Source organism: Macaca thibetana, chromosome 12, assembly GCF_024542745.1.
Source record: "Macaca thibetana thibetana isolate TM-01 chromosome 12, ASM2454274v1, whole genome shotgun sequence".
Classification (NCBI taxonomy): Eukaryota; Metazoa; Chordata; class Mammalia; order Primates; family Cercopithecidae; genus Macaca; species Macaca thibetana.
The window spans coordinates 31,062,221-31,087,852 of NC_065589.1; the positions used below are offsets into that span (position 1 = coordinate 31,062,221).

Below are 25,632 nucleotides of genomic sequence, written 5' to 3' on the forward strand. Positions count from 1 at the left end.
CACTGCACTTCAATCTGGGTGACAAAGCAAGACTCTGTCTCAAAAAAAAAAAAAAAAAAAAGAAAAGAAAAGAAAAAAGAAAAAGAAAAAGAAAAAGAAAAAAGAAAACTTGTATTTTCTTTCTATTCCTTTCTCCCCTTCTTACACTCTATAAATTATTCTTTTTCTTTCTCTTCCTCTTTTAATCCTTTTTTTTGTTTGCTTGTTTCAGGACAATATTATTTTTTTCTATTTCTTCATAAATCCCTCAAACTGAGAAGGCAAAATATTTTATGTATTAGTGGAGCAAAGCATTGGCTTGAGAGAAGTGTGGTTTATTCTTTAGCTGGGACGGATAATTTATATCGCCTGTCCTCCCGGTAGTTTTTATATAGGCAATTCACTTTTGCTTAACCTTATGAAAAACGCAAGATTGCCGTACAAACACATCTACTAGGACTCTGCAATATAGAAGAAGTTGCAGGTGGGATAGGATATGATGATGGGATAGGCCACCAAAGTCATTTGTCATAGATCTCCTTTAAGCGAACTCCTTTAGAAATAGCATTACCTGGGAAGATTTTAAGTTTTGACACAATCCTCTGTTTAATTTCCCTTTGATTCTGGTGTTTCACAGCTGCTGAAGGAATGGTGTGCAACCATCTGTGTTCCAGTGATGGCTGTTGGGGACCTGGGCCAGACCAATGTCTGTCGTGTCGCCGCTTCAGTAGAGGAAGGATCTGCATAGAGTCTTGTAACCTCTATGATGGGTAAGGCTTCTTCTAGGGTTGCCTTCACCTCATGAGCTTTGAAGGACTGATTAGCTCTGATTTTTTTGTTTGTTTGTTTGTTTTTTGAGACGGAGTCTCGCTCTGTCGCCAAGGCTGGAGTGCAGTGGCACTATCTCCGCTCACTGCAAGCTCCGCCTCCCGGGTTCACTCCATTCTCCTGCCTCAGCCTCACAAGCAGCTGGGACTACAGGCGCCCAGCTAATTTTTTTGTATTTTTTAGTAGAGACGGAATTTCACCGTGTTGGCCAAGATGGTCTAGATCTGCTGACCTAGTGATCTGCCCGCCTTGGCCTCCCAAAGTGCTGGGATTACAGGCATGAGCCACCGCGCCTGGCCTAGCTCTGATTTTTAAATTTTAAGAAAATGGTAAAATGCAGGCCAGGATTTTTAAGGAGAGTTCTTGTTGCATAAAGGAGACAACACATAGACGAATTCTTTTAAGGAGAAATAATTTTATTTGAAATTACAAGTTCAAATACATAGTTTACTATTATATGTATTTTTAAAAACATACTCGGACAATTCTTAATAAACTATAGCAATTTACACTTAAGCAAAATTGAGAAATATATTCCCGTTTTCTTTATGAGGGGATTGTTAGAAGTAATCTTCCTCTCCATATATCCCAATAATCATATTTTTTATTTTCCTCTCATACTTCCCTATAAATTTCATCTGGAGTGCATGTTTTCTTTCTTTTTTTTTTTTCTTTCCACTCACTTTTATGTCTATTTGTATATAGGAATGGCTTGTCTCTATGTGTCTGACAAGTGATCAGCCCAGTAGAAAACCTATGTTGTAGTTTCTACTTGAAGTGGTTTAGAAAGTGTTCTGCCAGGTTTTAGATAATCTAAGTAGTATTTTAAATCAAGTATTTTTAATTTTCTCTGGTACTTCAATAATAACATTACCAGTAGGAGAACCTAGTAAGTTCATAATATTTCGTATATTCATAAAATCACTTTATCATAACATACTATTTGATGCATTATTCTTGTTCTTCATTAGTGTGATAATGTATTTTTAGTGCTGCTCCTAAGTCAAATTTTCTTATGTTGCTCACTGAAAGTATTTTCTTTTTTAAATTTTTATTTATTTTTATTTTTTGAGTCTAAGTTTTGCTCCTGTTGCCCAGGCTGGAGTGCAATGGCCTGATCTCGGCTCACCACAGCCTCCACCTCCCAGGTTCAAGCAATTATTCAGCCTTAGCCTCCCGAGTAGCTGGGATTACAGGTGCCCCCCACCACACAGGGCTAATTTTATATTTTTAGTAGAGACAGGGTTTCTCCATGTAAGCCAGGCTGGTCTCTAACTCCTGACCTCAGTTGATCTGTGTGCCTTGGCCTCCCAAAGTGCTGGAATTACAGGTATGAGCCATGGCACCCGGCCTGAAAGTATTTTCAATAGCTTTGGAAAGTATAGTTTTGAAGTTCTTTCATTTCTTCTTGTGCCTTGTGAATTATCCCACTGATATTCAATAAATAACATTGCAATTTTGCATTTTACATGAGAAAAATAAAAATATATAGATTATAATGATATTGACATGTCTCTTCTTTGCAAGATGTCCAAAACCAATTCCCTCCATAAAATATAAGGGGAAAAGATTAATATTAGAAGCGTAAGTATAAAAAAATTAAGTAAGAATTTAATCATTTCTCAGGAAAATTTTAGCATTTAATTTTGTGAGGTAACTTTGGCTTGCAATTTGAAAATGAATAGGAGATTATTTGCTGCTTGTCTCACTGAATCATATTTATGCTTGTTCCCAATTTTATGAACATAAAATACCTCAGATCAAAATATGCTTGCTTTTGCGTTCAGCAATTGATAAATGAAACAAAACACAGTAGACTAATAAAATGAAACACAATAGACCAATTTCATTAAGTGAATATTACATTAAAAGTTTATTGAATACATATGTGTAATTCTAAAGAGGAAATTAATTACAGAAATCATTTTGTGTAATAGCAGCATCTTATAAATAGAGGGAACTGGTATAATTAAGTATGAGCTAAAGTCACAACACTACATAGGACTCAAGCCAATGCTAGAACTTAAGGTATCTGATTTTTCATCTTGTTTTTTTGTTTGTTTGTTTGTTTTTTCCCAGAATACAATTGTTTTTCTTTAATATTACAGTTTTTAGCTTTTCAGAAATATGAAATTTATAAACATGTGGATGTAAACACCGGTTTCTGTCTCATTTCTGCAAAACCATGAAAGCTAACCAAAAGAAGAATATGGGTTTCCTGAAGAAACACTGATTACCACACTTTTTTTATATTTAGCATATTTCATATTTACATCATAAAATCAAATCTGTTAAATTAACTTAGTTTTTAATGTATTTTGCAGTAATTGTGGCAACCCAGGAAACCATAAACATGGGACTAGTTTGAAAGATGATCAACGTATGTGTCTTGTAAAAGACTGGTGCAATTCTTGCCTGTCCAATGATGGATTGCTTACTTTCCATCTTGTGGTATGGGCCAGTCTCTTTCAACATTGGCTGATGGTTATGATAGCCTTTGAGGAAAAACAAGTTTATATCCCAACTTGCTTAAACTCTTGTGAAAGCTTAAGAACAACACAGAAACATCAAAGAGGGAACCAGTGTAAGCTCTTCGCAAGTGTTTTTACATTTAATAATTGCAGCTTCTCAATGAAATCTTATTTTTTTCTTTTTACAGAGGATTTTTTTTTAAATGAGGCTTAAGGAAGTTCAAGTATTTAAGGCCTAGAAATATTAGTGTTGGTCCTGGGCTTTAAATCTGGAAAAACTAGATCCCAGAGTATTCACTCTTGATCACAGGACTTGCTAAGGTAACACATACAACGAAACTGTGAGAAATGTATCATAGCAAAACCAAGTGAAACAAAGCTCCGTATGCAAAGCTCATACTTAATAGACTATAAATTGTTAAATTTGATTCAAGTGAAAGAATAACTCTGGCAAAGTCACAATGGAATCACTGGAGGACAGGAAAGAAAAAGAAATTATGGAGAAAGTCACAATAAAGGGCAGAACAAGTTATAGAGACTGCCAGGAGGATCTTTTCTGAGAGTAGGAAAATCAGAAGCCTGTCAAATGGAAGTCTATGGAAGAAAAGCGCAATACACTGTCTCCGTGATTGTTTTATGACCTACATTTTATTCCTCAACTCTGCATGTGGGGAAGTGGATTTTGGAAAAGAGTAAGGAAAATGTGACCTTTGTTCTAGTAATAAGAACACTATAACCTTCATTTAGTACCATAAACTTTTAATCACCCAAGAAACTGTTATCCAAACCAGTGGATAATCTCAAGTTGTGCTATAATTGTGTCATAATTTTGTTATACAAACAATGCTCTTGATTATCTTTACAATTTTACTACCCTCCCATACCAACTCATTTTGACTTTTATATTCTGAAAGTTTCCTTTGTTGAGTACTTTGTATGGTTTATGTCAGTGAAGCATGCAAAAGATCACCTGTCTTTATGTAATTGTGATTTTAAAATTAAGACAATGTATAAAAGGTTTGATCCATAACAAACTACTATCTCACTTTATAAAATGCATAAACCATGTAACTAAATATATGTGCATTCCATACATAATTAAGCCACCTATTTATGCTATTTATTTGGAAAACCAAACTTAATTATTTTGCCTTGGAATAGATGTAGTCTTAATTTAACCAACAGAAAACATAGCTCATTGTTGTACTTCTGTCATTTATTAAGGCTTTACAGTATTCAAATGAGAAAAAAGTGAACACTTCTCTTTAGGTAAAAATATTTTTTAATGTATCACCTAATGAATCAAAAATTGCCATACCTGTAATGCTGTTGGTGTGGAGTGGTAACACAGGACACAAAAGCACAAAATAATGAAGTAGCTAAACATAGTCAAATTTTATTAATGATTTGTAAATGGCATTTTAAATTGTCTGTACTCAGTACCTTATCCTCCTGTATTTTAGTGGAACGGGGTGGTTTAAACATATTATAGATGACTGGTATCTAATTATTGATATCAAAATTTTGCAGTAGACATATATTATAAAATTGATAAGTTGATCACATGTAATATACAAATAGCCACAACAATGTAAGGATATAGGAAGAGATGACCACCATCCCGGGAGATTTCAATTAGAAAGTTTAAGGAGGTTACCATTAAACTATTTCTTTTATTGTGTACCATATAGAATTACTTTGATATTAGATCAATAATATAAGAAAATGAAATCTACCATAAAAAGATATTTTCTCTAATTCTCCAAGGCAGATATTTTAAAAGGAGAAGAGGAATCAAAGTAGTTTTTGAAGTTTCACCAAAAATCAATCGAAGAGTCTTGGGATTTGAAGGACAAGGATGGGGAACATTCACATAACTTAGCAGCAAGAAAAATACAATAGTTCTTTCAGAGTTTAGAAAGTAAAGCTTCTCTGAGAGTAAAATTGTATATAAAGACAAAGCAGGCACAGCCTTATTTAAAAAGGTAAAAATGGTTTTACTGCGTCATCAGAACATAGAAGAGTTATACTTTGTCGCTTTTTTTTTCTTTTTGGGACTGCTGGAATATGTCTTGCAGGAGAGAGGTTTCCAGTATGAGTCTAACGTTGAACTCATTGGAGGGCAGGGAGAGCCATCTGGCTGCAGTTTATCTTTTCTCCTAATGGAAAACTTAATGTTTCTGATGCTCCTGGCACATAGAGAAACAAACTGTAGAATTTACTCTGCCAATAGGACTTTTCACAGATGTTACTTCATTTGTTAGGTTGACAGCTTGTTTGCTTATACCTCCTCATGCGGCTGATGTTTTCACAGTGAATTTCGGGAGTTTGAGAACGGCTCCATCTGTGTGGAGTGTGACCCTCAGTGTGAGAAGATGGAAGATGGTCTCCTCACATGCCATGGACCGGTAAGCCTGAAGACATCTGTGGTGTGTTGCTTTATTTAGTATCATGTATGAATGTTTGTTATTATTTTATCATTTATTCATCCATTCAATAGCTACTTATAGGATGCCATGGGGAAACATGTTTATCTGCCTACAAGAGGCTTAAAGTTAGTAGTAGAGATAAAATAGTTAAAAGTCGATGTCATACATATTTATTCTCCAGATAAAATAGTTAAATGGAATTATAAGATATGGAGTGGTCCTGGACTATTGCACAGTATAGAAAAGAATAATTAGATTGAAGCATAATCACTAACAAAATAAAAATATTTATAAATTGTTATAGAAACACAAATGAAGGAAAAACTAATTCTGTCTTTGGGATGGAAATAAAGACATCAAGATAGGCTATAAAGAAGTGATGTTTGAGCTATGCTTTGAAGAAGAATCTGGAAAGAAGAAACATGTAAATATACACAAATGTAAAAGTTCATGTTGTATTGGAGGAAAGCTATCACACATTTTTACATGCATTTAATCCTTTAACTATTGTGGCAGTGTGAAAGACAGTGGAAAGAAGGAGACAAGTACTCATAAACTAAAATCTAAAGCAGTGCAATAAATACTATGGCAGAGGGAAGAATTGAGCTATGAGAATCCAAGGAAGGGTTATAGGATTAGGAAAGTTCTCATGGATGAGGTCTCATTTACATAGTTTGAAGTTAGCCTCAGAGAGAAAATTATAATTATATTTTAGACCTCTCTTTGGTTTCCATCATTTGAGTTTTTCTTAATAATGAGATCAGTATAAATTTTTCATTCCTAATTGTCATTTTCATCCTTCTTTAGACAAATTTCCAGTTTATCTGTGTTATTGAATCATCTCTCAGTGGATAATTTGAGACCAACATTTGGATGTAGACAAGAGCTTCACATTGCTCTGTACGGTTTCGTTGGAAATTTAAATAGTATTAATTTTTATACCAGAGTGCTTATTCAGCACTTAATTAGCTTAGAAAAAAACATATATAATTGAGCCCTCCAAACTTCCATTAGGCCCCAATTAGCTGTTCTGGAACTTCATCTAAAGGAGGATGTGGAAAAGTTGGCCAGTTCAGAGGACTACCACAAGGATGATTAGCTTGGAAAATTAGAGCTCTGAGAAAAAGAAATGGTGTTGTTTGGCATGAAGAACCAAAGTGTAAAAGGCAATTTAATATGTAATGATCTCCAAATAAGTATGCAAAGGGCATGTGCAGCTATTTTCTTTCTCCATTATGGACAGTCATGAAAAATACAATTAATCGACAGTGTGAGAAATATGAATTCTGTAAAGAATGTCATGAAACACAGGGAAGTGAACTTCTGTAATGGCCTGTTAAGGCAAGTTGAGATATCTATATGAGTCTTTAAAAACAAACATATTTAGGTAACTTCTTGACTATTAATCATGGAATTAAAAAAATCTTTCCGAGAGACAGAAATTTTTAAAAATGTATAATTAAAATAATCAAGGATTTGGCCATCTCTGAATAGGCTGGGAATCATCATAGGCCTCTAGATCCAATCATAATATATACTAGACATAGATTTACAGAAACACTTTTCAACAAATTATGAGCAACTGCCAAAACTTGCCTTGATAGTTAAAGAATCAGTAATCTTTCAATGTTAAGCAGGTAAGAACACAATGTCTTTCAGTAGTGGTGTGTGAATCACTACAGGTACCACTGCACTGATATTTCCCATAAATTTCTTATTACGATTTTCTAGATTACTTTTTTCTTCACATATGCAATTTCCTATTTCTTTCTGTTAACCTTTTTAGTTTGAACAAGGCTTTAAGAAACATCTTATTCATTTATTCAGCAAATATGATTTAGTACCTACTTTGTGCCAGGTTTCATGAGCTTACATATTGATAGGTTTTTACATATTAGCAAATTCAAACATTAATATTCAAAATTATTTCTCAAAAATTAAATTGTATTATTTGCATATTTTAATTTTTTCACATTGTCCTTTATTTGTCTATTGTATACTGTATAATGAAAATACATTCAAGTAATAATATTTTGGCCTTTCTTGCAATTGTGAGTTTTCAGAAAAATCAAATCTATTTATGGACTAATACTTTTAGTTCACCTAATCCTATAGACAAAAAACTAATCTGCTTAGATGTAGCATAATGAGATACCATTTTTTTTCTAATTTCATGAAAAAAATCCCCTGCATGAAAACTTGATGTTTGCTTAACATCTGTAGCAAAGTCTAACCTTCACTAAAGAAAGAATTCAGTAACTGTCCCGTCAGTATGCCTATGTTAGTTTTCAGGTGTGAAAAAAGTTCAATGACCACTTTACCTCTGAATCAGGTCAGAATTAATCTGATCATCTTGGATCATATTTATATTCATGATTTAACACACATTGCTGAGGGCCTTTTGTGACCTAGTTCTGTGCTAGGTATTTCACCTACATTTTATTTTATTGTCTTGTAGGTATTACTCCCATTTTTCCAATGAGGAAATAATCTCAGAGATGTTAAATGAATTGCTCAATGTAGTTAAATGGATTGTTCTGTAGTATTGAGACCTTTGGAATCACAATTTTACCATCCAGTCTCAGTGTGCTAATCAGTTCCATGCTTTTTCTCTTCTTCATGATGCCTCCTGTTGCATAAAATTATACTACTGAATAACTCATTCATTATTTTCTCCTAATTTGTGGGTTTTGGCAGTTTGTTTATTCACTGTCCCTCAAAAAACTTGAGATGGTTTATAAAAATATACATTTTTAAAACTCTAAAAGTTGATTTTTTAAATTATTTGATAGTTAAAGAATCAGTAATCTTTGAATGCTAAGCAGGTAAGAACACAATGTCTTTCAGTAATGGTGTCTGAAAACCTGGTGTGGCTGAGCTCAACCAGTGGCCCAAACATTGCTCCGGCTATGGTTTGGTTTCTTTCAACCCCTACAATTCATATTAGGTTTTTGTCTGTGTCTGGGCTCACATGTTAATTACCACAACTAGAGTCAGAGATGGTTTTGTGTGCCAGATAACAGTCATGTATCATTTAAGATATCCAAGAGGTTCTGGAAGCTTCTCCATTAGACTGGCACTTTGATGAAATTGAAGAAGTCATCAAAGCCATTTGGAAATCCCCCTCCTGCTCTTATGATATATTCTGTTGAAATCACATTTTTTGATCTATGAATATTTCCCCAATGACAAAAACTGGTATATACTTATGTTTACCAAACACCGTTACATCTGAAGCATGCTATCACTTTCTCCCTTTAAAACATAAAGAAATTTAACCTATAATGATTAGAAAGTTACTCCAAAAGTCAGCACGTCAGTAGGTCACAGATATGAATCTGTGACTCAACTATAGAAGTTCTGACTCCACATTTCTCATACATTTCAGTTCACTTTTGTCCCCCAGGAAACAACGTCTTCAGTGCAATAGAAATAAAATGATTTCAGGGACTATGATAGCTATAAGTAAAATGAGATAATAAAATCCTACTTTAAAATGAAAGAAATCTAGGATATTCTTGAAAGGGATAGATTGGAAATAAAAGAAGGCCTTTGTTTTTATGTCCTTGTCTGTCCACACTTGGTCTTCTATATTTTATTTAATTTTTTATAATTATATTCATTCTGCTTTACTTTCATTATTTTTGTGCAGTCCTATCCAGAAGGATATAGGAGGAAATATGAGAAGAAAGACAAACCTGGGAAATCAGACAGTTTCAGGAGACCAGAACTTAGGCTAGAGAGGCAGCAAAAGAAGAGAAAAAATAGGAAAGGAACTGATTTTGAAATACACTCCTATAAAAGTGAAAAAGCTGTTCAAGTTAGGTTAATAAAGGTTGTGCTGCTGTAACAACCTCCATATTGCAGTAGCTAACATAAATAAGTTTAGGTTCTTTTATTTCATGTAAAGTATGTAGATGTTTGGTTTTTGTTTGTTTTCTTTTCTTTCTTTTCTTTTTTTTTTTCTTAAAACAGAGTCTCACTCTATCACCCAAATTGTAGTGCAGTGGCATGATCTCAGCTCACTGCAACCTCTGCTTCCTGGTCACAGATGAGTCCCGTGCCTCAGCCTCCTGAGTAGCTGGGTTTACAGACATATGCCACCATGCCTGACTAATTTTTGTATTTTTTGTAGAGACAGGGTTTCACCATGTTGCCCAGGTTGGTCTTGAACTGCTGGCCTCAAGTGATCTGCCCACCTAGGCCTCCCAAAGTTCTGGGATTAAAGATGTGACCACCACGCCCAGCCATCTTGTAAAGTACACTGGAAATCTGGGAAATGTTCTAAGGCAGCTCCCCTGCCTGTTATGGTCTAGCATTCGGGGATGCTTTTAATTTACGGCACTTCCACTTCTTCATGAGGTCTGTGAGTCATGGCACCAGAGAAGGTTGGAGACTTAAGCACTAGTTGTCTCATAATCACCTCTAGTTGTATTTCATTGTCCAAATTAAGTCATAGCTTGTCTCTGGTGGGAGGAGAATTACAATCTTCTCATGTGACTAGAATAGAATATAATTGGTTACTGGTGAATCATAACTTTGTCTTTTACAGTAGCTACCAGAGAAAAACATCAATGATGACTCAAAAAAAAAAAAAAAAAAAATATATATATATATATATATATATGATGATGCTTCTATAAGGATTCAGCCTATCCTTTAGTTGTCTGTCTAGATTATTGACTCCAGAGGTAGCTTAGAATTAGGGATAAGGAAGAATATTGCCTTGACCATCATTTTCTATTACTGCATTGATCAATTCATTTATTGCACCTCGGTTCTTAAAGCCTTTGGGGAATATAGTGAAAGAAGAGTAAATGTTAGACACAGGTATATTTCTTTAAGTCTCTTTTTTATGGAAATGAGATGGGGAATCAGTACGTTTCTTTTTCTGAGATTTGCCTGGACGTTTTTAGTTGTCAGCCTGGGACATTAGGTTTTCTATCATGATAATAAAATCAAATACAGTCATGCACTTCATAAAGACATTTCAGTTAGTGATGGACCACATATGCAATGGTGTTCCCATAAAATTATAATATCATGCCTTTACTGTACCCTTTCTACATTTAGATATGTTTAGATACATACATGCTTATTATTGTATTTCTATCACCTACAATATTCAGTACAGTAACATGCTGTGCAGTTTGTAGTCCAGGAGCAAAAGGCTATACCATATGGCCTAGGTATGAAGTAGGCTATACCATATAGGTTTGTGTAGGTACACTATGTGATATCCGCGCAATGAGGAAACCACCTAATGATGCATTACTCAGAATATGTCAGTAGGATATGAATCTGTGACTCAACTATAGAAGTTCTAACTCCAAATTTCTGATACATTTCAGTTCACTTTTGTCCCCCAGGAAACAATGTCTTCAGTGCAATAGAAATAAAATCATTTCAGGGACTATGATAGCTATAAGTAAAATGAGATAATAAAATCCTACTTAAAAATGAAAGAAATCTAGGATATTCTTGAAAGGGATAGATTGGAAATAAAAGAAGGCGTCATTAAGTGTCACATTATTATAGTTAAGAGATACTTAAAAAACAAATAACAAAAAGTTATTTATCATATTACAGTATACTTAAAGATTAAATATGAACTTAATTTTACTCTCATAACTTTATATCCTTTGACTTCACCCGGACATGACTTTATAGTATAAGAAAAATACATTTACATTACTTAGGAGAATAATTCCTAATTCTTAATTCAGATTCTGCGTAATTTACTTATTGTAAGTTTTATTCTGTGTGCTGCTAGAAGACATCAGCATGTCTCTTGTCTTGTACAATAAGTCATGGTACTGAGCATACTTGCACAGTAAATGATTCTATGTAATAGACAATATTACGTGCCTAAGTACCCATAAGCAGGTGTTAAAATTGGAAGCATCTGAAGTATTCTTTTTTGGGAAGAAATAAGAAGTTACCATTAGCAAACTCCTCAGGTAGAATCAGAATTAGGTTTTATAGGCTTTTTTTTTTTTTTTTTTTTTTTTTTCAAGCTCTGAGCCTCACATCAAAATAGTGAAATAGACAAGTGCTTGATTGAGCCCCACCAGTCTCAGGATTTCCTGAAAGCTTTTCCTGATTACTTTTTCTTCTTTACACTTCTATTCTTCATTCACACGCCTCCATTTTTAAATTTTAAAATATCATATTTCTCGATTTTCTGATGCCTTAAGTAATGAATTTGTATTATCTGGCTGTTCTTGGATTAACATTTGTGTAGGACAAACTTGCCCAACCTGCAGCCCATGTGCCACATGCAGCCCAGGACAGCTTTGAGTGTGGCTCACCACAAATTCATAAACTTTCTTAAAACATTATGAGTTTTTTGCATTTTTTTTTTTTTTTGGCTCATCAGCTGTCATTAGTGTTCAGGTATTTTATGTGTGGCCCAAGAAAATTCTTCTTCCAATGTGGCCCAGGGAAGCCAAAACATTGGACACTCCTGGTTTAGGATATAAGGGACTCCCATTATCTTTACAGTCCCTACCTAATATCCAGTTCTTTATAACTTAGTGTTAACTCCTGACTGCCAAATTCTCATTGTTTATAACTACAAATGTGATGGAATTGTCTCTCTGTATACTTACATATAAATATACTTAAATATAAATATATAAATATACTTAAATATACAATATATAAATATACTTAAATTTACTTAAATATACAATAAATATACTTATTTATTTGTCTTCAATGTGAACTGTAATGATTGTTGAACCCTATGGACATAGCCAGATTTTAGGGAGAAATGGGTGAGCGGAAGAAGTTCCAAAGGGGAGTGGTCAAAGAGGAGAGGAATTTTAAGACAATATGATGTCCAAAAAGGAGATGTAAAGTACATTTCAAGTAACTGTTGTTCACAACAGCTGAATGTATGAAAGCATCAGGGATGTCTTTTAAGAAAGATAGCATTACCAAAGTGTTCTAAATTTTCTTTGCTGTGATGATATACCCATTTCTAGTATGCTTACTACCCACTATACCAGATCCAAATCAGTTTTTATTCTATAAAATTCATATATGTTTTAGTTTTAACATCTTAATATTGTCATGACTTTTAGATATATTTTCATATCACTTATTAATATTCTACATATTAGAAAATTAATGTATATTATGAACATAAATATAGAGTGAGTTTGTTCTATTTGCATTTATTATACTCATATTTATATTATCTTCATCCTTTGATAAGTTTCTCCATGGAGCCTTTGTTTGTATGTATTTGCTTTATTATTATGGACTATTTTGCTCATCAAAATGTGCATTTATATGCCTTTCAGTATTGTTCTGTGATTTACTAAAATCCCTATAAATATACATAATATGACTTTTAGTGTTTTCACAGTGGATATAAAATAAAGAAAAATCTAGAAATTATTTTTATTCACCTAAACTACCTAATTCCTGATAATGTTATCATAACAAATTTTAAAATTCATTTTATAAATAAAGTCATTGTACAACCAAAGGAAAGCTTACATCCTACTCTTATATAAAATTCAGTTTTAGTTAATTCCTATCATATCCTTTTTCTCATTAACTATTTAGTAAGAGTATTCACATATTCCCAGTGATGGTGATGAAATACCTCTAGGGAAATTGTGTTTTACTAAAAATTGCTGCACTATAATATTGCCAGAAATAAATCACAAGAAGAATATACTAACATCCTTTTGAGAAAGTCATTGGACAATTTTGCTGATTGAATTAAGTCACATTAGAGTCATGACATGGAAATCAGTTGGCTCAGGAACTGCTTATGTCGAAAAGGAAAATATTTCAAGAACAAATATATTATTATGGTGTTTTCACACATACAGGATATCAAAACTGAACTTGACGGATCTTCTTTGCACTGTTTGTACTACAAAAATTACATCCACATTTGTACTGCTGAAAATGTTCTCCAATTCTCTTAGAGGAAGATTTGCCACCTACTGAAGTCTCAGTAACTAAACCACATGAACACATTCCAGAGGAAATGACACCACTTTTCTTCTTTTTTTTTTTTCTTTTTCACATTTCAGGGTCCTGACAACTGTACAAAGTGCTCTCATTTTAAAGATGGCCCAAACTGTGTGGAAAAATGTCCAGATGGCTTGCAGGGGGCAAACAGTTTCATTTTCAAGTATGCTGATCCAGATCGGGAGTGCCATCCATGCCATCCAAACTGCACCCAAGGGTAAGCATCCTGGCTGGCCAAGGGCTCACCTGGTATGTGTTATCCACATGTACTTTTATCCCTGGTACCATCTCTGAAATGTAAACCATTCTCATAGAACTCTACTAATCCTTATATTTGAAATGCTGATTTTAAGAGAAATACTAAGAGAATGATTTAAGGAGTCAACTTTGTACACTCTTAAATATTTCTGCTTAGCTTTTACCTGTAACCATTCTATTAACACCTTCATGAAACTAGTGTCGGGTATACTTTGGATGCAGTTTAGAAATTCTTGCAGATTACATTGGAGATTCAAGATCTCACAAAAGATATGACAATCATCATGCTTTTGAGGTTTGTGTTTATCAACTCTTTAACAGAAATTTTCTATTTCTGTTTCTTTGTTGTCACAATAAGCTTAAGGTGAGGATATTTCTCTTTGATAAATACTACCTTAAATTACTCCTTCAAAAAAATATGAACAAAGGTAACAATGGCAGGGAAAAAGGGAACCTAGTGATATATGTATTTAAAAAATAACGAGTACATTTTGTGAAAGTAACCTTGTTACAGGTAATCCTTTAGCCTTGAATTTCTTCGACTGATATAGGGCAATCTGAAGCTCGGTAAAATTTTTTTCCTGTTTTTCAAAAGAATACATTGTGCAATGAATAATAATTAGATTACCTTTGATATTGATAACAGTTGAATAACAAAGACACATTACAGAAAGAAGAAAAGCACTGAACTGTAAAAGAAATAATGTCATTCATTTAACAAATTCCAACAACTATTTCTTAAGAGATAACAAATGTATTTTAGTAAGGATTTTTCCTTTTCATTCCTCCAGAAGGTGAATAATTTGTAATTGAAAGCAGTGTTACATTTGCCATCCTCCTACTGACCATAAAGCCTTTTCTCCATTGTGAATGCCCATAGGCGGGTGCACATACACATATAAACACACACACACAGACACACACACACATATACACACACATTTGTAGTTGAGAATCAGCTTGGGTGCTTTATATCTGGCAGGAAAGTGTGAGATTCCATAAAGAGATGTTCTGCCAGATTAAGGGATAGCTGTTAGGGGATACTGAAGAAGTTAAGCAAGCGACATCATTTCCTGCCAAGAAAACATCAATTTGCAGATGTTGCTACAATTTCCTGCAGGTCAAGAAATAAGCTGAACTCACTCTGTGAAGTGGCAGATCCTCAAAAGGTAAAGTAATATTCTGCCATTCAAATTCAAATTCAGCTTCGAAGTGGTAATTGCCAACTCATTGATTCACACATAAGCACGTATACGTTTAGGGTGCTGAAATAGTCACATAGACACTTTGCTTCAAAGGAAACTAGAGGTAATAAACTGCTCCCCTTGTGAGTTTTTGGCACACTTGAGTTAAGAGTATTTCACAAAAAAACAACTGGTTCTGCTGGAGCAGAAGAAAGAGTCAGCAACAGAAAGAGAAAACTTGCCTGCTAAAATAATCCACAAGAGAATTTTATTGTTTTGCAGCTAAAATTAAACCAGTAAATTATTCAATATAATGTTGATGTCAACAGCTGTTGCCATTCAAAATGAGACCTTTTGCTGTTTTTGCAAATCTAATTACAACGAGGCCATTAGGGAAATGAAAGTGAGATCACAGAGCCATAGTCTGGATGCATGGCTGGTGTGTCTTTCACTCTGCCCTTTTAAATCATTATTGTATAATAATAATAAACATATATAGTAGGAGGAAGTAGAAATATGAGGCAATGAAAAGAGATTCGTTTATGGTAGCAACAAAATCTCCATCTCAGTCAAAAGGAAGGATGAAAGTGTAATGGGGAAGAAATCTCACCAGAGCATTTGGGAACTCCAAGTGAACAGTAAAAAAGATGCCTTTAGCAATTTTCAGCTGCAGGATTAAGTTGAGACAGAATTTGAATATTGTACTCCCTGGCATCTTCCAAGGTAAATGCGTTCTCTAATGACTGACTTAATCCTAAAGGATTTTTGTTCCTGTTTTCATTTAGCTTTCTGCCATCCTGTTTTTAAAATACCTTCTATATTATCCAGATTCACTCACTTCATAAAAATGCTGTGGTTCTAGTCCTAGAGTATTCTAGTGCCAGGAATTCCAGAAGGATGTGATTCTTAAATTCCTAAATCTTCATGTATACTCTATTTCAGTAGAACAGTGTGCTTTGAGATCTTTTACTGAAGCAATAAGGTGTTCTGTGCAGTCAGTCCCTTCTTTCCAAATTGAGCATATAGAGATAAGATATTTTCCTAGGAAAACCACAGGGGCAATGAGGATGATAGAGCAAGTGACTATTTTTATTCCTAAACACAGGTAATAATCGACCTATTAGTAAGTGTGAGCTCACCAGGCCAGTTCCACTTTGGAAAACAGCTTTTCTTTTATATGCCTATATGATGTCGGATAATTCAAGAACCAGGTTAATGAAAATATTCTTTCAAATCACATTTTTTAGAAGTAAAGTTCTTACTTTGAATACTGTTTAATGATTTTTCTGAAAATAAGTTATCTGTGTCAAATTTTAAAAGCACTTTCACCACTCTAAAAGTACATTAAATATAATGGCTCTAACAAGTTCTCTAGACACTTTTAAAATAGGTCATCTATTTAGCCCTTATAAGTAGATTCTCACTAATATCCATGGAAACAAGATTGTCTCTTCTTACCTTGACTAGAGAATTTTTATTTTAACAGCCTTTTCTTAGTTTATTCACTCTTCAATTTGTTATATTGGGTATCTGCTCTGCATCACACACAGTGATAGGAAAATTCAGAAATGAACAAGATGCAGCTTTTGACCTCTGTGAACTCACAGTCCAGTAAATATATATTCTTTAATTTACATCCTCTGTTAGAGACCAGACCTTTCTCCACAGTATTTTGAAATGATGAGCAAGAATTTAAACCTTACGAATGATGTTCAGATTTGAAATTAGAAAGATAGAATATTTTTTAAAGATTTGTAAACTAAACTAATGTAATTAAATTGTGGTGAGTGCAAGAATAATTGTTTCCTCACTAATATCATTTGAGTATGTGCTCATTTAACGTCAGTTTAACTTTGGTTTTGCATCAAACCAAACCTGCATTTTAGACTTGGAATGAAATGGTTATTTTATATAATCTTTTAATGGAAAATTTTAAAAATTTCCTTCATTTTTATTTCAAAATTTAAAGATTTTATCAAAATATTGAAACTATGTTGGTTAAATGAGTACATCAAGGAACTTATAAGTCAGTATGTACTAACAAAGGTTAAACAGTTTAATATTCAGAACTTTAGATATGGTTTCGAAATTTGTTAATTAGACATGCTGTGTTTTATTTTTCTGATCTTTCTGTAAGTATTCTACTTTGAAACAGTATTTTTTTATAATTCTATTATTCTAGATTTTGATTCAGTTATTTATTTGTGATTTTGGCTCTTCAAAAGTTTAGTGTTTCTGTTGTTCTATGATCTTGCTGAATGGATGCAGATTGCATGTACTAATTAGTTGCTTACAGAAAATACAAAGGGTTGAAAAATAATATCTATATTTTAGTTTTCAGTGGCTTGTATTTAGAAAGGGTGGTGCCATTTCAGTCATATTCTTATTTTTCTTTGTCTTTCATTTTTTTCTTTCATTCTCAGTTTAAAAATAGGTTTGAATCTCAAATATCCTACACAATCACCTCAGCAACGTTTCTTGACTCTACATCCTGCTCCCTCAGTCCCTCCGCCCTATTTCCCCCGACTCTATTTTTCTATCTCCAATTTGCTTCTCAACAAAAACCTAAATTCTAGTGACCATGACAATGACAAATAAAATTATCTTAAGAGTTATTTTACCAGACTTCTCTGCATTTCACACTGATGATCACCCCCTGCATTTTAGACTTGGAAAGAAATGGTTATTTTATATAATCTTTTAATGGAAAATTTTAAAAATTTCCTTCATTTTTATTTCAAAATTTAAAGATTTTATCAAAATATCGAAACTATTTTGGTTAAGTGAGTACATCAAGGAACTTATAAGTCATTATGTACTAACAAAGGTTAGAAGTTCTTTTCTGATTTGACTTCCATGAGACTACAGTTAATTGGTTTTACTCAATTATATTTTCCCATGCTTCTGGCACAAAGAACTCATCTTATGTCACACACTGTTGGGGTTCCTTGGGTTTCCATCTTCAGCCTCTGCTTTTCTCACTTTTTATATCTTCTTTAGCCATCTATTCACTTACATGGTTTCCACTTTCTCCTACATGCTATTTCAAGATTGATCATTCTACTCATGCCTTCTTTCCCCCTTAGCCACTCATCTTTCCAACTGCTGATAAACATTTCTATCTAGATGTAGGACAGCCATACTAAACCCTAGATACACAAAACTGAAATGATCAACTCCTCATCCCCTAACACATACAGGAAGAAACATATTCGTCTTCTTGGATTCTCTCAATGATGGTACCACTATTAGCGAAGCTAGAAATGTAAGTCTTCTTTAACTCCTTTGATCCTTTCACTTTCATCAAATCAGGAATCAACTGCTCTTTTTTATTCCCTCTATCTTTTGAGGTATTTCTTGAATCTGTTCTTCTGCCTCTATCACAGTTACCATTTCCCTAGTTTAGTCCATCATCTCTTACATGGACTCAAATAGTCTTTGTGCCAAACAAGTCGGCCTGGCTGCCAGCTGACTCGTGTCCACAGGGCAAGGAGATTTATTGAAAATACTAATCTAGCAACTTCACTACTTCTTTAAAGCCCTACAGTGATTTTCTATTGATTGTTACTAAGCAAATATTTCTCAAAATCTGGCTCCCACCTAATGTTCTAACTTCTTTTTTCCCCCTTTCTATTGCCTCATATTTTGCTCTCCAACTACTAAGAATTATTTGTAGTTATTTTGCATATACGATACATTTCTTCAGGTCTGTGCTTTTGCTCCTGCAGAAACCACCGCCACCCCAACCCCAGCTCACAACACTAAATTTCAGCTTCCTACCTCCCACAAGAGGGTTACCATGCCCTTCTAGGGCGGCTCTAGGTGTCCCCCCTCCACACTACCCTGAACCGCTTTTTCATGTTTCTTATTACATTTATCACATGATTCAATACACAGCTGTTTATGCATCTGTCTCCTTCATTAACCTTCATTAAATTCGGAGATCATTGAGAAGAAAAATATCGAATTCATCTTTTTTTCTCCCTCTAGCTCCTAGAATGCTAGGAACACTTAGTAGACATATAACATAGGGCTTTTTTAATGAATGAGAATCTTTCATATTCACACTTTTCCCTCAAGTTAAATTTTGGTTTTGGATTTGTTTTTAATCTTTCAAGGGTTATTATAAAGATGGATTGGAAACTAGCCATAGCTTTTTAGATTCTCACTTGGAACTAATAAGTAGACTTTTAATTTTACAAAATGGTAATATGGTATAAAAATAATTTTCAAGAAGATAGAGCAGGAACGTATAAAAGAACAAGTTCTTTAGAATATAATGAAAAGAAAACTATATAAGACAAATTGGAAGCTTTTTTAGTAGTTAATTTTCCATTTTTAGAAATGATTTTGACTATAATACCAATTTAATTCTATATACTCTAGATTTTTCCTTTTTAGTTGCATTTTAAAAGACTTTTTATACAGGTGTATTCTATTTCTATAGGTTAAAATTTGTGCTACTCCAAACAAAAACAAAAACGAACCAATTTTTCAGCTAGCAGGAATGTTATAACAAATGTTTATGAGGCAAAGAGATGAGATAAGTGACTTAATTGTTATTATAGGTATGTTATATTAGTTCACCAATGTTTAGAGTTATTTAAATATATAATAGATAGAGTGGCCTTATACATAGGCATCTTCTTACATAGGCTTATACATAGGCTTCATCATTATATGATGATCCTATGTTTAGCTTCTTTTTCAAATTTGAAAATTAAGAGTTTGGAAATACATGTAATCTTTATTACCAATGAAATAAGGCACTTCTATAAATCATAACCATAAAAAGGATATTGATAATGTTCTGGAGCTGTATGTCTTTGAGGGGAGAAAAGGAAAGGAAAAAGAGTTCAGGTGTATTGGAAGATGAAAGAAATAATACTTCTATGTTAGTTCAAAATGAAGTTCTAGGGACTGTACATTAAAATTCTGTGTACTTATGTCATTCCATTTAAATGTTAGTCTCAGTGTATTCTTTACTTACCTGGATCTCAAAGGTAATTCATTTCCTTACAGAGTATTTCTTTATCTATTATTGTTTGTGTTCATTATTATGGTAGCTTAAAAACCTGTTTTTGTTTGCCTATTATGGCATTGCTACTTTAAAAGAGAGTGTCAAGATAAACTGCAGTATGGTGAAACCAGTTAATTTTCTTTTTAAATAAATTCATGTTTAAAGATAAGTATCTTTTAAAGACAGACACAACCAAGAACCAGAATAATCTGATTATGTAAAGTATCCATGAGAATAGCATTAAAGCATGTTGACTCATTTTCTGCCAAAATCAATCTTTAATGAGCATTGAGCATCAGGTTATTATATTATATTGAATTGCTCATGGTTTTCTTATTGTTTTTTTTTAATTTAAACTTAAGGCCTTTCATAAGAAACCATACACATGAAAACAATTATAGTCACTGAAATATCAACTTATTTGTTGAGACATGTAATCATGTATGATGCATATTAGAAGTGATATTAAAGTATTAGAAGTGAGCTGTGTGTTTGGAAGTTATTCACAGAACCAATGTAATATTTCCTTTTACTGTGGGCATTTCTTTGCATTCCACTTGGTTGATAACGGCAATTCATTTATGTGTGTTCATCAAGCAAAAATCTTCTTGCTGGCTTGAAATTCATTGTGTTCCAAAATAGTCTAATAGTTATAAGAATTCAAGATAATCAATATTTGTTTTACTGATTTTTTAAATGACTAATTTTTCTCCCCTTGTATTTTTTGAAATTTGCATTTTCTGCAGGTGCATAGGCTCAAGTATTGAAGACTGCATCGGCCTGATGGATAGGTACTTGGTGTGCTTGCTTCCCATGTTCTTCCTCCAAGGCTCCGTGTGTGAGCACTGGTGCATGTGTGTGCATGTCACTGTGGATGGAGAATGATGTTTTCTGTTCTGTAATTGCCTGCAGGTGTAATGGTCCCACTAGTCATGACTGCATTTACTACCCATGGACGGGCCATTCCACTTTACCACAACATGCTAGGTAACATCTACCATGTTTCCATTTTGTCGCTCAAATCCTTTCCTAGTTATAGTGAACAAAATGTACTAACCAGTTGGGTTAAATTTTTAATATATTATAACTCATAATATATCTAATTAGAAAGTTTTGAAAGAGGCATAAAACACTTTCCTTCTCAAGCCAACTTTCCAACTTCCTTATCTTTGTCCTTCATTCATTGTGATACAAGAGTCCCAGTTAGTAACACCATCGATTTTTTTTTTTTTTTTTTTTTTGGAGACTGAGTCTCACTCTGTTGCCCAGGCTGGAGTGCAATGGCATGATCTTGACTCACTGCAACCTCTGCCTCCTGGGTTCAAGTGATTCTCCTGCCTCAGCCTCCTGAGTAACTGGGATTACAGGTGCCCGTCACCATGCCTGGCTAATTTTTGTATTTTTAGTAGAGATGGGTTTTCACCATGTTGGCCAGGCTGTTCTCGAACTCCTGACCTCAGACAATCTGCCCACCTCGGCCTCCCAAAGTACTGGGATTACAGGCATGAGCCACTGTGCCCGGCCTTGATTTTTAATTTGTGTAGTCCAAACAACATTTTGTGTTATTAATATATAACTTTATTAGAATATTTTTGCTCTTAATTCAATAGATGATTACAAAAATATTTATAAGGAAGGAATTTGCAAAAGTTGATCTATGCTTGTATTTATTATTTAATTTAATTCAATTTCTGATTTTATATTATTTTTAACTGGTTGGCATATTCCTAATTATAAGAATTAACATAAAGACAATACAGAAAATATTTTGTGCAGGTAAAAGTATAACTTGGAATTTAAAAACAAAACACAAGACTCATTTCCACACAAAAACCTATATACTAATGTTTGTAGTGGCTTTCTCATAACCACCGAAAACTGCAAACCACTCAAATGTTCTTCAGTTGTGGCATATCTATATATTGTATCACTACTGAGCAATAGAATAAAAAGGAACAAACTGCTGATACACCCAACAACATGGATGGATCTCAAATAGATTGTACTAAGTGAAATAAACCAGACTTAAAAAAATACATACTGTATGATTCCATTCACATGGCGTTCTGGAAAAGGTGAAACTGTCAGGACAGAAATGTTGCCAAGAGCTGGAGACTGGGGTATAGGTTGACTGGAAAAGGGAAGGAGAGAATTTGAGGAGATAATGGAACTATGCTTCTATCTTGATCATGGTGATGGTTGTACAAAAGCATGTGCTTATCAAAAATTGTAGAACTGTACATTTTACTGTATATAAATTATACCTCAATAAATCTGACTTTTAAAATATCTCATAAAACATTTCCTGTATGAGAAAATAGTAACTTTACCATCTTATGTAGAGATATTGTTAGATTTATTTATGAAACAAATTAATTACATCCTTTTGGGAGAGAGAAGGTAGTACTAAAGTTAACAAAATGTGAATTTTGGATGAAGTATTGCCTTTTAATGTAAACCCTTGTATTCAAGTATACATAGTGTAAAAGTACACAAAACATAATTTTAAAGCTCAGTGAATTTCCAAAAATGAAACATTTGTGTAGCCATTAACCAGATCAAGAAACAAGATGGCAACAGAGCCCCAGAAGCTACCTTGTACCTCATTCCAAGGGTAGCCCCTGTCCTGAATTCTAACACCATAGTTCAGATTGCCTGGTTTTTCACTTTATGTAAATTTAGCCGTACAGTGTGTATTCTATGCGTCTGGCTTCTTTTGTGAAATATTATATTTATGAGATTCATCTGTGTCACTGAATTTAGTCATAATTTCTTCATGCATATGTTACTGACTTTACATGTTTTTAAAATAAATACATCATCTTAATATATCATTTTAATGAATAAAAAAATTAAATTCCAAAAAGAAAGTGAAGCATGTGCTAGAGTAAATTGATTTCTACAACAGTGGCACTATGACACTTGGGCACAATCAAGACTAGTTAGTATGGTTACTTAGAGCAAAGTAAAATTATGAAAACATTAGAGAGAGGGAGAGAATGCCTAAGATCTAAAGTATAGTTTCATAAACCAAGGTTCATCTTAGATTGTTCCTATATTTGTGAAAGAAATTTTCCTTCTTGAGACCTTGGCAGAGCAACTGCATTATCAGTTTGAACAGTTTTCACATTTGCTTTGATGATTTTCTTATAATTATGTAGTTATTCCAGTGGACTAGTTACGGGTAATATAGTACAGTGGTTAAGTGTTCCATCTTTAGAATCAGATTTTCTGAGTTCAGAGTCAGGCTCTACCATTTTTAGATGTGTGATGGTGGGTAAGTTCCTTAAATTATCTGAGCCTCACTTTCTTTATGCATAAAATGGGAATACTAATACAGTTCATAAATTGTAAGATTGAATGTGTCCTTAGAACAGTGCCTGGCTTAGAAATCACTCAATAAGTATTATTATTTATTATATTTCTATGTATCAAAAGTTCTCAAACCTTGGGGATGAGAGAACATGCTTCCCAGTGTGTATTTCACTGAAAGGAGAGCACTGATTTAAAGAGTCTCTAAAGTCACACGGGGAGCCTTGATGGTGCCTAAAGCTCTTTTGATAGGCTCCTTGAAGGAAGAGAGAGCATTTCTCTCTCTTCACCTTCAGAATCTCGATTACAATGTTGGCCACTGATACTAACTGTGGTAGGTCATTGGCTGATATGTAGAGGTAGAGAAAAGGTTAAAACCACATTGATAGATCACTTGTTATCCTGAATGCTTATAATTGAGGTTATTTAACTCAAAATCATAGTGTATCTTGTTTAGATTTAATATTTTCAAAATTTAAACAAAAGCATGATTGGAATTAATCCTCTTGCCTGCTTTGGTTTCCAGGACATATTCAGTCTGAGATTCCAGTAATCTCAGACTAAAACACCTAGTTCAGATTAGCTTTATCACAAATAGGTGACCATGACCAGTCACTGTTTATAGATAATACAGGAAGTACAGCCCATCATATTTAAGAAGAATCACCTGTAGCCCACAATATAGGTAAAAAGCAGGGGTTCTTGAATGTTTAGGTTCAAATATTGGCTCTATCATGTTTTTTATCTGTAAAATGGGAAGTATAATGATCATTTTGAAACTGAGAATTCTTATAACCCTTAAGATTGGTGGGAAGATTACATGAGATAATGCATACAGCTTTAGCCAGCATACAGAGTATATTCATTGGTGGTACTTACTGCTGCAGTTGAAATGTTGGCATAATAATCACTTTGAAAACCTCATAAAGTTAGTAATTTACATATCAACAAGGCATTAATCCAGTAGATTAGTGACTACAGGATTGATATATCAAAATTACTCAGGTTTTAAGCATTTCAATATTATACCAAACTTCTAACAACAATAATTTAAAATAATTCATAGCAATAGTTAATTGTTCCTTTTAGGAAACTCTAGATATATTTAATTAATGCCTATTTAGAACTTAAATATAATGCAATGCGACTCCATTCGTCAATTGCATTGACTTGTCAGAATCAATTGACTTGTCAGAATCAACTGACTTGTCAGGGGATGTTTATAAGAAAGTTTGAAATTTACATGAAGGATTTAGCCTGGATGCCTTGCAAAAGTGTATGATCATGGAACATTTTGATGCAGATTGGGTAAGACATGAAAGTAACAAGTATCTGCTTTTTCAGGTCTTCAGTACTGCAAAAAATGCTTACCTCTCTGAGATGAGGTGGGCGTGTATTTCATTGAAAGGAGAGCACTAATTTAGTAATATTATTTTTAAATTTCATCATAGTTTTTCAAAGCATCTGTCAATTAATGTAAGTGAATTAATGTAAGTGAATCTTACATAATAGGAGGACAAAACTACAAAGGAAAATAATTGTTTGGGGCAGGGCACGGTGGCTTATGCCTGTAATCCCAGCACTTTGGGAGGCCGAGGCAGGCAGATCACGAGGTCAGGAGATCGAGACAAGCCTGGCTAACACGTTGAAACCCCGTCTCTACTAAAAATACAAAAAATTAGCCGGGCATGCTGGAACATGCCTATAGTCCCAGCTACTCAGGAGGCTGAGGCAGAAGAATCTTTTGAACCTGAGAGGTGGAGGTTGCAGTGAGTCATGATCATGCCCCTACACTCCAGCCTGGGCGAAAGAGCGAGACACTGTCCCCCTCCTCCCTCCTCTACGGAAAACAAAGAAAGTAATTGTTTTGAGTTTCTTAAACCATATTTTAACTGGCGGATTATCCAAATGTCTAGTTTCTTTTTAATCACAGAAAATTACATTGAGCATGTCAATGTGGCCATTTCAAAGTATTTAGTGTTCATATTCCCATATTCCCTCCACCCCATTATACTGTATTCTGTTTCCTAAACCAGTGGGGGCAGGGCGGGAGCAGGGCCAGGGGGGAAGAAGATTTAAGTGAAAGCAGGTGAAATGTTTCCAGTCTTGATCAGCTTTCATTTTCTACGCAATGTTATTCTTTCGCAAGCCTACAA

The 25,632-nt window shown here is 33.8% G+C and overlaps 1 protein-coding gene across 5 annotated transcripts in view; it reads left to right on the forward strand.

The window, feature by feature from the left end:
- ERBB4 (erb-b2 receptor tyrosine kinase 4) overlaps positions 1 to 25,632 on the forward strand; it is a 1,170,744-nt gene that overhangs the window by 867,079 nt on the left and 278,033 nt on the right. For 3 of the 5 annotated variants that reach the window (XM_050751367.1, XM_050751369.1, XM_050751371.1), the window contains 4 exons: positions 617 to 749; positions 5,593 to 5,686; positions 13,765 to 13,919; positions 21,077 to 21,151. In XM_050751367.1, the coding sequence (XP_050607324.1) occupies positions 617 to 749; positions 5,593 to 5,686; positions 13,765 to 13,919; positions 21,077 to 21,151 (457 nt within the window). Of the gene's footprint in view, positions 1 to 616; positions 750 to 5,592; positions 5,687 to 13,764; positions 13,920 to 20,910; positions 20,956 to 21,076; positions 21,152 to 25,632 lie in introns of all 5 variants that reach the window. The other 2 variants (XM_050751368.1, XM_050751370.1) reach the window with 1 other exon arrangement.